Here is a 16152-nt window from a genome sequence, read left to right as displayed (position 1 = left end):
ACACAGGTTTTTCATCATGGACCAGCATTCTGCAGAGGGTTGCAGATTACCTGAATTTCCACTGTAGACTGCTAAAAGCAGACTTATGCAGTGCTACAATGCGCAATTTGAAAAGCAGCCTAGCATGTTTCAGAGGATTTACTCTAAGGCTGACCCTTTGAAAGATCAACTACTAAATCAAAATTGTTAATTATTTTCACGGTTACAAAACGACTCAAAGCATGTTGCACAATCAGAATGTTTTAATGATACTAAGACTGGGAACAGTAGAACAGAGTATTAACCCACACACTGAATCAGACAGGCACAGAACTTCATAGCACACATTCTGCTGCAGTCAGAATTAACAAGGTATACCAAGGGGCAGGATTGCCTCTTGATTTTTAAAATAGTTGTACAAGCAGTTTGTTTGCAGTGTTTACTGTTACAGAACATCAGTGGTCAAGTGTGACACCCATCATAATTCACCTGAACTAATATTATTTTACAGATACATTCTTCAATATGAAACATTTACCCACATTTTTTTCCAGTATGCCACTTGATAATATACTCGTGCTCATCTCCGCATGGAGGTTGAAAGATCGAATTGCCTTCATGGCAATCACAGCTGCACAATCCCCCAGTTTTCCTTATGAGTCAGCATGGGTGTCCCAGTGTACGCTTCACATCGGAATGTAATCGGAACAATTACTAGTTTATTTTAAAATGAGGAGTCACATCATTAAAAATGAATAGAACATATTGCTCATTCACATTGAGTGACATTGTAATTCAAAAAGTCCAATTCCTATAACAAAACTATTCAGCCACAGTACACTGTTAATCCGAGATTTTTTAAATACGTTTAAAAAAAATCATTATTGATATGTTTTATTAATATTGTGTAAATACAACACTACATTAATTGAAAGCTGTATGTATAAGATGAAAGCCTACAGCTATAATTCTTCAGGACCACGAGTAGCTTGGACCCCTAAGACACTGAAAAAAGATCAAGACAATATTTAGATTTTTTGTTAAACATTGCTAATTAAATTTAAAAAAATATTGAAACATATTCTACTATTGGCAGCATCAAGTTTGAAGAAATAAATTTCCATTAAAGGAAATGTAGATTGGCAAACTTCGGTCACTCTGTGTGAAGATCACCCTGGACACAATTCTCAAATTGTTTGGCAACTGCTCAACATTTGTGCTTCATTGCAAGCTGTGAGAGAAAAAAGAAAAAAGATTGTATTATCATAACTCATTAGCAGCAATACATAGTTAGTCATGAGTGATGGAATCTCAATTGCTAACTCACCAAACCAAATTATACTCATTACATTATAATTAACTATAGTGGCTGAGGAGAATATTAAAATCTTCGGATCATAGTTCCTAGAATTAAATATCCACATTAAAAATGACAACTGAATACAATTCAAAAATCTGCGCAGTTTGAAGTTTCTCAATTAAGACTTGATATGCCGTTCAACAGTTAACTAGAACAGTTTGCAAATTGGATTTCTACTGACTCAAAAATCAAGTGATGATTAAAGAATGGATATTTAAAAAAATGATTTTTTTGTAGTTGCTAGGTTACATCGGGTAAAATAGGACATTACATGAAAGGAAGCTCTCAAAACATGGTTCCTCAGCTTGCTTCATTAATGACACCACGGCCCACCTGTTAATGCCTGCACATCATCAGCCAGGTCAATTTATAACTGCCATGAGGCGCATTTCTAGTTTATTTCAATTCACTTTCCACGGAACAGCTCAACTTAATGCTGACATTACCATATAGCCAGTCAGAAAATGGTATCCCTGCAGCTTAACAGTAAATACAAAGGGGCCTTTTATATCCGCATAATTGCAAACTTCTCTGATCATTTCTAACATATTCAAAAGCACCTTCATGCCTGCTCAGATGGAACATTGCTACTACAGAAAATAGTAAGTAAAGCTCAACAGCAATGAGGGCTAACAGATGCCAACTTTTGATCAGAGGTTAAAGGAACTCGAAACTGGATGGTTAGGGAAAGGCTATTAACATTTATTTTTCCTAGTTTGCACAGAATGCAGCAAGTACACCTCGATAGGTGGCCTTACCCTAACCATTTGGGGACCAATGTTGTCATGACAGAAAACTATGAACTGCTGCTCCAGTAGAATCCAGGAGATAAGTCACTTGGTTGCATGGTGTACCGAAAATAACCTCTCTTTAAATGTCGGAAAGACCAAGGAACTGATCATCGATTTCAGGAAGCGCAGCACAACACACACTCCCATCTGCATCAATGGCTCCGAAGTGGAGATGGTCGTTAACTTTAAGTTCCTGTGGGTTACCATCACCAACAGTCTGTTCTGGTCCACTCAGGTTGATGCAACAGTCAAGAAAGCCGAACAAAGTCTCTACTTCCTATGGAAGCTAAAGAAATTTGACATGTCTGCATCGACTCTCTCAAACCTCTACAGATGTGCCATAGAGAGCATCTTATCCGGCTGCATCACAGCCTGATATGGCAACTGCTCGGTCCAAGATTGCAAGAAACTGCAGAGTGTGGTGAACTCAGCCCAACGTATCACACAAGCTTGTCACCCCTCCATTGATTCTGTAAACACCTCCCGCTGCCTCAGGAAGGCAGACAGAATTATCAGAGACCCCTCCCACCCAGGCATTGCCTTCTTCCAGACCCTTCCATCAGGCAGAAGGTACAGAAGTCTGAAGACCCACACATCCAGACATAGGAACAGCTTCTTCCCCACAGCTACAAGACTCCTCAACGACTTCCCCTTGGATTGATCTGCTCCGTGTAAGAACACTATTCACGCCGCCCTATGCTGCTCTTGCTCATGTATTTGCTTTGTTTGGCCCCTAGTTCTGCACTGTAACCAATCACGGTTTGTCGATGTACCATTTGTCAATGTTCTCTGTCAATTATTATCTTTCTCTACTATGTACGTACTGTATACGTTCCCTCGGCCACAGAAAAATACATTTCACTGTACTTCGGTACGTGAGACAATAAATCAAATCAAAAAATTCCAGCCAGTGCATTTACTGCTGAAAAGCGAGGCTGTTTTACATTCAAATGTAAATATAAACTACGCAACCCCAACATAGCATTCACTAAACACACACATTAAGGATCTGAGTGCACAATGAGCCAGAACATTATCTTTTGGTCCCCAGAACTTGGCTTTCAAATCCACCCCACTAGTTGTGAACTGCATAGCCCTGGCTTCTCAATCGTAATTTTTAACAGAGGCTTTGCCATCCGAGGCAGGGTGGGGAGAAAATGTAATTAAGATTTATTTCACAAAAATATTTTTTCACATATCGAAAAGCATTGATGACCCTATTTGCAAGGTAAATGCTTAGGTTTCTCTTAATAAACTGCAGTAAAATGAATAGCTGTCTGAATTTTAGGCCCGATATAAAATTGGACACTTTAAATTAAATTTAAATTTAAATTAAGAATTGGACATTTTAAATTAAACCATAGTCAGCTCCAGGCAGGCCTAATAGGAATTCGGACAGCCAAGTTCGAATCCACTGAACAGAGAGAGACAGACCGTCAAGACAAGTCTGGGCCTGCCCAGTCAACAAGACATCAGGAGATAATCGGTCTCATTCAAATGGATCGCCTGTACTGCGCTGTAATGTTCTATGTTCTATTGTTGTGGATTGCCCAGATAAAGCTAGACTTTCTGACACCCAGTTTACAATATAGAGTCAGATTATATGCAAACAATACACCTAGAGATGGATGGGTTGGGTTCCTGGTGTCCTGGAGAGTTGCCATTGGGTGTTGCAACCCCTGCCCCGAGACCTCATTGGCTAAGGACCAGAGAACTTTTTGGAAAGGGACAAAGAGTGACCACTGAGGACCCTCCCTAGTGAAGACTTGGTGCCGAGGTAGCAGAGAAGATTAGACAACAGACCCGAGGAAAGAAGGAAGCAGCTTGTGAGGCCCACCTTCGCAGATGAAGGCCCTGAGATAACTGAGACTCAGGGAATTGAGCCGACAGCTGGACTGAGTTCATCGGCACGGGTAGTATTAAGAATCTTGCGATTATTATTTGGGATAATTTAAGAGTGTAGCGCACAAAGACTCCGTGAGACAAACAGAGTGAAGTCGATGAGGCTTTATTAAGCGTGTCTGTTCCCCCGCAGCTCGATAGTAAACTGGCCTGCGGGGGAAGACTCCGGCTTCTTATACTCCGCCTTCAGGGCGGAGCTTGAGGTCAACGGCCAACCAGGACCCGGGATCTGTCAGCCAATGACATTAGGGCTTCCAGTCCCACATGACCCCCAATACATACTACCACATTCAGCCCTCGTCAAAAATGAACCCGGCGGGGTGATGCTTCGTATGGTGGTAAGGGTTTACAGGGCTGGTCCTGGGAGGACAAAACATTCACATGGCAATACAGTATTGGACAATTTCGTCCTGTTGCAACGATATACAGAGGGTATAGGAAGAAAAGCAAAATGTTCTTGTGAACAGTCCATATTTGTTTTACATCGACGCCACGAGTCGGTCGGGCGGTCTGGTCGTCCGTGTCGATCGCCTCGGCCCCGGCGGTGGTGGTGGTGCTTGTACCAGTGTTGTCGCCTCCAGGAGCCGTACGGTTTCAGCTCGGGCTTGATTCTTGGTCACTGCTGAGGGGAGGGGGACCGATCCTCCTGGGAAGGGGGCGGTTGCGGGGTGCGGCGGTGGTAGGAAGGGGGGGGTTGGGGTGATGGTGTCGGGGGGGGTGTGCGTGTTGCCGGCGGGCGCCAGATCCCGTAGGGAGACCGTGTCCTGGCGGCCGTCGGGGTACTCCACGTAGGCGTACTGGGGGTTCGCGTGGAGGAGGTGAACCCTTTCGACCAACGGGTCCGCCTTATGTGCCCGCACATGCTTTCGGAGCAGGATGGGTCCTGGGGCCGCCAGCCAGGTCGGCAGCGACGTTCCAGAGGAGGACCTCCTAGGGAAGACAAGGAGACGCTCATGCGGCGTTTGATTAGTGCTCGTACATAATAACGACCGGATGGAATGGAGAGCATCCGGGAGGACCTCCTGCCACCGTGAAACTGGGAGGTCCCTGGACCGTAGGGCCAGTAGGACGGCCTTCCAGACCGTGCCGTTCTCCCTTTCTACTTGCCCGTTCCCCCGGGGGTTGTAGCTGGTCGTCCTGCTTGAGGCTATGCCCTTGCTGAGCAGGAACTGGCGCAGCTCGTCACTCATGAAAGAGGACCCCCTGTCGCTGTGGACGTATGCGGGGCAACCGAACAGTGTGAAGATGGTGTTCAGGGCTTTAATGACTGTGGCCGCGGTCATGTCAGAACAGGGAATGGCAAAAGGGAAGCGGGAGTATTCGTCCACTACATTAAGGAAATATGCGGTGCGGTCGGTGGAAGGGAGGGGCCCTTTGAAATCGAGACTGAGGCGTTCAAAGGGGCGGGAAGCCTTAATCAGGTGCGCTCCATCTGGCCTGAAAAAATGCGGCTTGCATTCCGCGCAGATGTGGCAGTCCCTTGTGACTGTACGGACCTCCTCTAAAGAGTATGGGAGATTGCGGGACTTGAAGAAGTGGTAAAACCGAGTGACCCCCGGGTGGCAGAGGTCCTCGTGGAGGGTTTGGAGGCGGTTAATTTGTGCGTTGGCACATGTGCCGCGGGATAGGGCATCGGACGGCTCATTCAGCTTTCCGGGACGATACAAAATCTCATAGTTGAAGGTGGAGAGCTCGATCCTCCACCTTAAGATTTTGTCGTTTTTTATTTTGCCCCGCTGTGCACTATCGAACATGAAGGCTACCGACCGTTGGTCAGTGAGGAGAGTGAATCTCCTGCCGGCCAGGTAATGCCTCCAATGTCGCACAGCTTCCACTATGGCTTGGGCTTCCTTTTCTACTGAAGAGTGGCGGATTTCTGAGGCGTGGAGGGTCCGGGAGAAAAAGGCCACGGGTCTGCCCGCTTGGTTAAGGGTGGCCGCTAGAGCTACGTCGGAGGCGTCGCTCTCGACCTGGAAGGGGAGGGACTCGTCGATGGCGCGCATCGTGGCCTTTGCGATATCCGCTTTGATGCGGCTGAAGGCCTGGCAAGCCTCTGTCGACAGAGGGAAGGTCGTGGTCTGTATTAGGGGGCGGGCCTTGTCTGCGTACTGGGGGACCCACTGGGCGTAGTATGAAAAGAAGCCCAAGCAGCGTTTCAGGGCTTTTGGGCAGTGCGGGAGGGGAAATTCCATGAGTGCGCGCATACGTTCGGGGTCGGGGCCTATTATCCCATTGCGCACTACGCAGCCCAGAATGGTTAGCCGGTCGGTGCTAAAAACGCACTTGTCCTCGTTGTACGTGAGGTTCAAGGCTTTGGCGGTCTGGAGGAATTTTTGGAGGTTGGCGTCGTGGTCCTGCTGATCGTGGCCGCAGATGGTTACATTGTCGAGATACGGGAACGTGGCCCGCAACCCATGTTGGTCAACCATTCGGTCCATCTCCCGTTGGAAGACCGAGACCCCGTTTGTGACGCCAAAAGGGACCCGTAGGAAATGGTATAATCGCCCGTCTGCCTCGAAGGCTGTGTACTTGCGGTCACTTGGGCGGATGGGGAGCTGATGGTAGGCGGACCTGAGGTCCACGGTGGAGAAGACTTTATATTGGGCAATCCGATTGACCATGTCGGATATCCGGGGGAGAGGGTACACGTCTAGTTGTGTGTACCTGTTGATGGTCTGGCTATAGTCAATGACCATCCTTTGTTTCTCCCGTCTTCACGACTACCACCTGCGCTCTCCAGGGACTATTGCTGGCCTGGATTATGCCCTCCTTTAGTAGCCGCTGGACTTCGGACCGAATGAAGGTCCGGTCCTGGGCGCTGTACCGTCTGCTCCTAGTGGCGACGGGTTTGCAATCCGGGGTGAGGTTCGCAAACAAGGACGGGGGTTGCACCTTGAGGGTAGCGAGGCCGCAGATAGTGAGTGGGGGTATGGGGCCGCCGAATTTGAACGTAAGGCTCTGTAGATTGCATTGGAAATCTAATCCCAGCAAGGTGGGGGCACAGAGTTGGGGAAGGACGTTAAGTTTGTAGTTTTTGAACTCCCTCCCCTGCACCGTAAGGGTAACTATGCAGAATCCCTGGATCTGTACGGAGTGGGATCCTGCAGCTAGGCAAATCTTTTGTGCGCTGGGATAGGTGATTAAGGAACAGCGTCTTACCGTGTCGGGGTGTATAAAGCTTTCCGTGCTCCCGGAGTCAACTAGGCATGGCGTCTCGTGGCCGTTTATTAGTACCGTTGTCGTCGTCTGGAGTGTCCGGGGCCGAGCTTGATCGAGCGTAATCGAAGTGAGCCGTGGTTGTAGTAGTGGAGTGGGGTCCATTGTTGCCGTCCAAGATGGCGTCGGGGATGAACAAAATGGCCGCCCCCATACATCGCACATGGCTGGGGGGTCACAAGATGGCGGCGGGGTGGACAAAATGGCCACCCCCACGCATCGTACAGGTCTGGGGCGGTCCAAGATGGCGGCGCCCCTCCTCCCCTCGTGGTGGCCGGGACCCAAAATGGCGGCGTCTGCGGGTCGCACATCGGCGCCCCTCCTCCCCTCGTGGTGGCTGGGACCCAAAATGGCGGCGTCTGCGGGGCGCACATGGTGTGCTGGGGGGGCTGGGAGCGCTAGGACCGCGATCGCTAGGACCGCGAGCGCTAGAACCGCGCGGAGCTCCCTCACCGCGAGCGCTAGGACCGCGCGGAGCTCCCTCACCGGGGACAGCGGTGGTCGGGGCCCAAGTCGGCGGCGCCGGCGGGTCAGGCGTGGGGCCGCGAGCGCTGGGACCGCGCGGAGCTCCCTCACCGGGGACAGCGGTGGTCGGCGCCCAAGTAGGTGGCGCCGGCGGGTCAGGCGTGGGGCACGCGGTGGGGGTTAGGGTGGCGTTCGGGACGCGGAAAACTCCCTCCTCTCCGTGGAGAGTGTTGGCCGGGACCCAAAGCGGTAGCGCCGGCGGCGGGTCACACATGGGCTGCGGGGAGGGGAGGTGGGGGCCGTAGGTGGCGTGCAGGGCTCCCAGTTCTCCCGGGACCGCGGTGGTCGGGACCCAGAGCGGCTGCGCCTGCGGGTCGCACATGGCGTGCTGGGGGGGTTGGGGCGCGTAGACTGCTTGCAGGGCTCCCTGTTCTCCCGGGACAGTGGCGACCTCGCGGGACCGGCACACAACCGCATAATGGCCCTTTTTCCCCGCAGCTTTTGCAGATTGCTGCGCGGGCCGGGCAGCGCTGCCGGGGGTGTTTCGCCTGGCCGCAGAAATAACAGCGGGCGCCCCCGGTGCGACTCGGCGTTTGGACCGCGCAAGCCTGTGGGGGGGGGGTAGGGGGTTTGGCGCGACGGGTACGTACGGGGCCCAATGGGTTGCCGCGCGGTCGGGGCCGTAGGCGCGGGTATTACGCGCGGCCATGTCTAGGGAGGCTGCTAGGGCCCGTGCCTCTGAGAGTCCTAGCGACTCTTTTTCTAGAAGTCTTTGGCGGATTTGGGAGGATTGCATACCTGCCACAAAAGCGTCGCGCATTAACATGTCCGTGTGTTCGTTTGCGTTTACAGACGGGCAGCTGCAGGCTCGTCCCAAAATCAGCAGCGCGGCGTAGAACTCGTCCATCGATTCTCCGGGAGCTTGCCGTCTCGTCGCGAGCTGGTAGCGAGCGTAGATTTGGTTAACTGGGCGAACGTAGAGTCTTTTCAGTGATGCGAAGGCCGTCTGGAAATCGTCCGAGTCTTCGATGAGGGAGAAAATCTCCGTGCTCACCCTCGAGTGCAGGACCTGCAGTTTTTGGTCTTCTGAGACTCGGCCGGTGGTCGTTCCGAGGTAGGCCTCGAAGCAAGTCTGCTGCCGCGTTCACTGCATGGGGGCTGATCCTCAGGCATTCCGGAATGATCCTGAGCTCCATAGTCCTTTTTAGGCACGCTTAATAAATTGTAGCGCACAAAGACTCCGTGAGACGAATAGAGTGAAGTCGATGAGGCTTTATTAAGCGTCTGTTCCCCCGCAACTCGATAGTAAACTGGCCTGCGGGGGAAGACTCCGGCTTCTTATACTCCGCCTTCAGGGCGGAGCTTGAGGTCAACGGCCAACCAGGACCCGGGATCTGTCAGCCAATGACATTAGGGCTTCCAGTCCCACATGACCCCCAATACATACTACCACAAAGAGGGATAACTGTGGGGCGGCATGTGGCACACTGCTGCCTATGGCGATGAGGACCCGGGTTCGAATCCCGGCCCTGGGTCACTGTCCATGTGGAGTTTGAACATTCTCCTCGTGTCTGTGTGCGGTTCACCTCCACAACCCAAGCATGTGCAAGTTAGGTGGATTGGCCATGCTGAACTGCCCCTTAATTGGGAAAAAAAAAAAGACTTGGATACTCTAAATTTAAAAAAAGAGGGATAACTGTTTTACTGTGTTTAATAATAAATTTGGTTGAATCATAAACTTGTATTTGTCCTTTGTTCATCTCGCAAATATGGGCACCTGGATAAAATGTTTGAGTAATAAACTGGTCACAGTGTCTGAGGTCTCACAGACAATGAAACTAATTAGTACAAAATGCAGAACTACTTCACTCTGCACACAGTTTTCATAGCTGTTGTGTTCTTCACAAATTAGGCCAAATCATATCTTAATTGTCAAGATATAACAGATCAGTCCGTGCTACCTGGAATTCTTAATCCCGAGCACTTGCACTAAAAAGACTTGCCATCTCTGAAGACACATTTTGTGCCTGAATGCATTTGACTGTACAAGAAAAAGTTATTGTAATCTTGTGCAGACCACTGGTGAGGGCACATTTGGAATGTTGTGTAAAATTTGAGTACCCAACCTTCAACTGATATTTATATGTTTCGGGAGGATTCAGAGAAATAAGTCATTTTGAGACTTGGGATGATCTATTATGAGAAACTAACTTTTAAAAATTAATTTAGAGTACCCATTCTTTTTTCCAATTAAGGGGCAATTTAGCGTTGCCAATTCATCTGAACTGCACATTTTTCGGTTGTGGGGGTGAGACCCACGCAGACACGGGGAGAATGTGCAAACTCCACACAGACATTGACCTGGGGCCAGGATCGAACCTGGGTCCTCAGTGCCATAGGCAGCAGTGCTAACTACTGAACCATCATGCCGCCCAATTATGAGAGACTTACAGCAGCCCTTTCATTGAAGAAAATAAAATTGTGAAGCTCTCTAGCATGCTGAAAGCACTGATGTGCTTGATATCAGAAAGCTACATGATTTGAAATACAAAGGCAGATCTAGAGGATACAGTTTGAAAATAAACAAGTCTCAAGCAAGAATTATACAGTCTATGTGGTATAGGTGCACCCGCTGTGCTATTAGGGAGGAGCGAGTTCCAGGATTCTGACCCAGTGACAGTGAAGGAGCTGCAATATATTTACAAGTCAAGATGGTGAGTGACTTGGATGGGAAATTCCAGGTGCTGGGGTTCCCATGTATCTGCTGCTCTTGTCCATTTAGATGATGTTGGTTGTGGGTTTAGAAGGTGCTGCTTAAGGAGTCTTGCTGTGTTCCTGCAGTGCATCTTGCTGATGGTACACACTGTTTCCACTGTGCGTCGGTGTTGGGAGGGAGTGAATCTTTGGTGGAAGGGGTGCCAGAAAAGTGGGGCTGCTTCGTCCTGGATGGTGTTCAGCTTCTTCAGTGCTGTTGGAGCTGCACTCATCCAAGTGTGGAGTATTCCATCACCCTCCTGGCTTGTGCATTGTAGGTGGTGAACAGGATTTGGGGAGGCAGGAGGTGAGTTACTCGCTGCAGGATTCCTAGCCTCTGTTCTGTTTTGCAGCCACAGTCTTTATTTGGCTAGTCCAGTCCTGTTTCTGCACAATGGTAACCCCCAGGATGTTGAAATTGGGTAATGCCATTAAATGTTAAGGGCTGATGGTTTGATCCTCTCTTATTGAGGATGGCCATTGCCTGGTACTTGTGTGGCACAAATGTTACTTGCCACTTGTCAGCGCAAGCCTGGATATTGTCCAGGTCTTGCTGCATTTGCACGTGGACTGCTTCAGTGTCTGAGGAGTCGCGAATGGTGCTGAACGTTGTGCAATCATTAGTGAACATCACTACATCTGACCTTATGTTGGAAGGAAGGTCACTGATGAAGCAGCTGAAGATGGTTCGGCCCTGGGCACTACCTTGAGGAACTCCTGCAGTGATGTCTCGGGACTAAGATAACTGACCTCCAACAACCACAACCATCTTCCTTTGTGACAGGTATGACACCAACCAGTGGAGAATTTCTCCCCCGATTCCCATTCACTCCAGTTTTGCTGGGGCTCCTTGATGTCATACTCAGACAAATGCTGTCTTGATTTCAAGGGCAGTCTCACCTCTAGATTTCAGCACTTTTGTCCATGGTTGTCCTGTAATGAGGTCAAGAGCTGAGTGGTCCTGGTGGAACCCAAACCGAGCATCAGTGAGCAGGTTATTGGTAAGTAAGTGCCGTTTGATAGCAGTATTGATCACTCCTTTCATCACTTTAGTAATGACTGAGACTAGACTGACAGGGTGGTAATTGGTCCGGTTGGATTTGTCCTGCTTAATTCCAATGGACATATCCGGGCAATTTCCCACATCACTGGGTAGATGCCAATCTGGTAGCATTTGTATATTTGGCGAGGCTAAATAATGCAACTTTGAGGATAGGTCAATTTATGATTAAATGGGTAGGGTGGAATCCCCAGTGTGGAAATTTAGACAGAAAGAACAAGCTTGAAGAGACAAAAAAAACAACCTTTTGCCACTCCATTCCTTACGATAAAATGAAAATTCCCCTCTGCTGGTTGTGAAATGGTGAGAAATCTGCAATTCAGCTCTCGCCTGCAAAACTATCCATGGAAAAGAGCATGAATTCTGATAGCTTATTCTGAGAGGCTAATGGGGTAAAAACAAAATTGTTGCAGATGCTGGAATCTGAAACAAAAGCAGAAAATGCTGGACAATCTCAGCAGGTCTGATAGCATCTGTGGGGAGCATTGATGACTATTTGTCAAAACTGATAGGGTGTCTAGTATGAGAAATAAAAACATATAATTGTGATATTAACACTGAGGTTGAAGAATATCATTGCGGAGGTCCAAAAGTGCATTTCACCATAAGTACCAGTACTTGATTCATAGCAAGTGCCAAATGCTACATGCCTCACATTGACAATTTTCACATTAAACAGAAAACCTTGGATGAAGAAAACACTAAATATCTGATGTGTAATGGAAAGAAAATAATCCAGCAAAATTAACCTAAATACTTCGAAGCTACATTAGAACAGTTTATGATCAGACAGAAATGTGTGGTGAATGTAGGAAATTATGATGTTATATTTCATATTTTGTTGTAGCAATGTTATTAAAACCCTGGGTTCAACTACAGATAGATAGTATGTCTGCTAAATTGTGATTAAGGGGTCATAAAGCTGAAGTAATCATTGATTTTAACCATTTACTTGTTTACATATAGATGGCTACTGGAATAATGTTTATTATCCCGTGAGTTACTGCAATATGGTTGACCTGCTAATCATTCTGATTTTTAGTACCCAAAAGGGTAGCTGATCAGACAGTTTCCTTATGCTTCACAGCCATGACCTCTGCTCTATTCTCTTCATTAAACACCAGCCTCTCTCCCTAATTCCCAACTCCTCCTAGAGTCTTTTTTCCTTCCATATTCTTCCCTCCAGATTTCAAAGCTTTATGCAGATTCCTGCCTACACCCCCTTGCGCCCCTCCCCACACACTACCACTCTCCGACCAATCTCTGTACCCCAAGCCCCCATACAGTGTCTGCCTGGGTTTCACCTTCACAACCCAAAGATGTGCAAGTTAGGTGGATTGGCCAAACCCATTTTTCAAGACTTCTCCCAATGAACTTGAATATTTTCTTTTTGAGTACAACCTAACAAAATGTTTGTGCCCACTTGTCACACCACATCCTGAACTGGGGTGGCACGGTGGTTAGCACTTCTACCTCACAGTGCAAGGGATCCGGGTTTGATTCGGACCTCGGGTGACTGGGTGGAGTTTGCACATTCTCCCCATATCTGCACGGGTTTCCTCCGGGTGTTCCGGTTTCCTCCCACAGTCCAAAGATGTGCAGGTCAGGTGGATTGGCCATGATAAATTGCCCCTTAAATGTCCAAGGATATGTAAGTTAGGTGGGACTACGGGGATAAGGCGAGGGAGTGGGCCTAGGTGTGGCGCTCCTTCAGAGCAGACTCGATGGGGCGAATGGCCTCTTTCTGCGCTGTAGGAAATCTATGATTCTATGGAGGTGCTGAACTAAAAAGCTACTGTGTGCTGCACAAGAGCAATGATCAATAAATAACACCTTGAATTCCGGTCTTTTACTCATGGAAAACTACTTGACCTTCATACACCATCTCCTATAGTAACACCACAAAGGATAGACATTTCAGTGTGCAGGTAAAAATCACAGGTAACCAACCGTACTTGAAACTTTTCACACAAAACAGGATGCCCCATGCAGGGGAGGGACTAAATGACGATGGATACCTGCAGAGGTATGAGATCACATGTTCAGTTCAACCAACTGCAGTGGTTTCATGTTTAAGGCTATTTAAACCTTAATATGTGGGAGCACAGCAATTTAAAAACAGAAATTCCAAATCAACTCCCGTCAAGGTCAATGAGGCCTGTGTTTGAGACCACAATACTGTTTTTCTATCTTCTTACTAGATAAAGGCTGTTGTGTGTGTTTTATGTTTCAAGTAATTGTAGTTTTTAATAATGTATAACTATACATAAGCAGCTTTCAATCTCATCCTCATGGAATGTAATCATGGTATTAATTATTCAAGAGTCAATAATAATGCATTGGTGCTGTCAACTGAAAGAGACCAATTATTAAAAATATAGCAGCACATTGGCCAGCCTGCATTATACACTGTTATACCAATGCTGCATATTGTCATGATATTCAGATGAACATCACAGCACATACATACATACACACATAATGATGGACAGATCAACGGACCAATCAACACACACAACACGACAGCCAATCACGGACAAGAGCATACACAGTACAAAGCCGGGAACACGACACTTCCTGGGCACTCGAGCAGGAGCGCGCTCAGGGCACAGACCTCATTGCCAGCCACTCAGAAGTTCACCATGTGCTGAATACCAGAGTTTAATATGTTAATAGTTCATTGAAATAAAACTGTGTTGTACCATTCGCAGCCATGTTGGTTCGTCTGTGTATCAGAGTACCCAACACTTCATGATACCAGGAGTGATTTGACACCTACCCACAAATCTGCCATCCCGCGCCATGGACACCGTCAACACACCACAGCTCTGCAAGTCGCTGGGAACCTCGGCATAAATTGGACGCTGTTTAAGCAGCACTTCCAGCTCTTTCTGGAAGCCAACGAAAGAGAGAGCGCCTTGGACACCAGAAAGATCGCCATCCTCCTCACCACCACAGGGCAGCACGCCATCCATGTCTACAACTCCCTGGTGTTCGCGGAAGGAGAGGACAAATCCAAATACAAGACGGTCCTTCTCAAGCTCGACCAACACTTCAACGTCGAGGTCAACGAGAGCTTCGAGAGATACGTCTTCCAGCAGCGCCTGCAAGGTAAGGATGAGCTCTTTCAGTCATTCCTTACCCATCTCCGCATCCTCGCGCAGTCCTGCGGTTACGACACCACCTCAGACTCCATGATTCGGGACCAGATCGTTTTTGGGGTCGCCTCGGGCACCGTACGCCAGCAGCTTTTAAAAATAAAAGGCCTCACCTTAACCTCCGCAATCGAAGCCTGTGTCCTGCACTAAAACGCGACTAGCCGCTATGCACAATTTCAGGCGACCGAATCGGCGCGGCGGGGGTCTTATGCGGCCGGATCGGCGAGCCAGGTGCCCCACGAGGCCAAACGGGTCCAGGCAATCGAGTTCCTTCCGGCCCGCGACCCAGACGACGTCGGCCATTTTGCGTGCTTTTCGAGGCCTCCCGCGCTTGTGCGCGCCAAAACCTACAGCAACACTGAGGGTCGTGATGCCCAGGCGCGCCCGACGCAAGACCGAACTGTGCATGCGCAGTGGCGCAACAAACGTCACGACGTGCGGCAACTGTGGAGCTGCACATTTAAAGCGGCAATGTCCCGCAAGAACCCGACAATGCCTACGCTGTGGCAAGGTGGGCCACTACGCTGCTTACTGTCGAGCAGCTCAACCTGTCAATCTTCCACAACTCGGACAACCTCGCAGGAACGTGCGGACCATTCAGCCTCCCCATTAAGAATCTTGCCCAGACGACATCCAGACCGGTGACACAGATGACCTTCCGTGATGCGGTCATTGATGGGAACAGAGTTAACATGATCAATCCGGGTGATGAATGGTGTGCCACCCTGACGGTCAACCCGAATTCATCGCCCACCTACTAGACTGGACTTATGAGACTGTTTATACATTGAACTCATGCGACCACTTTGTTAATATGTTTATGTTCTTATCGTTACAGGAATTAGTTTTATCGTTCAATATTTCCCCATTCTTTGTTTATGGTACAACCTCGTTGTTATGTCACACCCGACATCGCCCCTTGTATATAGTTAAGCCCCATGTATATGCTGTAAATATTGCACACACACATACACATTTAGCTACACTCAGTACACATCTCTATTTATAAACACGTAGGCACATACTCCTGTAAAAAAGGGGGGATGTCATGATATTCAGATGAACATCACAGCACATACATACATACACTTAATGATGGACAGATCAAAGGACCAATCAACACCCAAAACACGACAGCCAATCACGGACAAGAGCATACACAGTACAAAGCAGGGAACACAACACTTCCTGAGCACTTGAGCAGGAGGGGGCTCAGGGCACAGACCTCATTGCCAGCCACTCAGAGGTTTAATATGTTCACAGAGTTTAATATGTTAATAGTTCATTGAAATAAAACTGTTGTACCATTCGCAACCGTGTTGGTTCGTCTGTGTATCAGAGTACCCAATACTTCACATATCAAGGAGAAGTTAACATGCTTTCTGCCTGTGACTGATTTCTCATGGTGAAAAGAGGAGAAACCCCAGCAGGAGGGAATGAATACTTGAGGCAAACGATGAATTAGCC

At 48.4% G+C, this 16152-nt stretch overlaps 1 protein-coding gene across 3 annotated transcripts in view; it reads right to left on the bottom strand.

Annotated features, from left to right (window-relative positions):
* Window positions 1-224: 224 nt before the first annotated feature.
* Window positions 225-16152, bottom strand: part of stxbp6 (syntaxin binding protein 6 (amisyn)) — a 422478-nt gene continuing 406550 nt past the window's right edge. For all 3 annotated transcript variants that reach the window (XM_072484378.1, XM_072484368.1, XM_072484358.1), the window contains one exon: window positions 225-1210. In XM_072484378.1, coding sequence (XP_072340479.1) covers window positions 1187-1210 — 24 coding nt within the window. In that variant the 3' untranslated portion in view covers window positions 225-1186. The remainder of the gene's footprint in view (window positions 1211-16152) is intronic.

The sequence above is a fragment of the Scyliorhinus torazame genome, chromosome 2, assembly GCF_047496885.1.
Source record: "Scyliorhinus torazame isolate Kashiwa2021f chromosome 2, sScyTor2.1, whole genome shotgun sequence".
Classification (NCBI taxonomy): domain Eukaryota; kingdom Metazoa; phylum Chordata; class Chondrichthyes; order Carcharhiniformes; family Scyliorhinidae; genus Scyliorhinus; species Scyliorhinus torazame.
The sequence above is the reverse complement of the archived record's forward strand: the minus strand, read 5'-3'. Positions and strand labels throughout refer to the sequence as shown.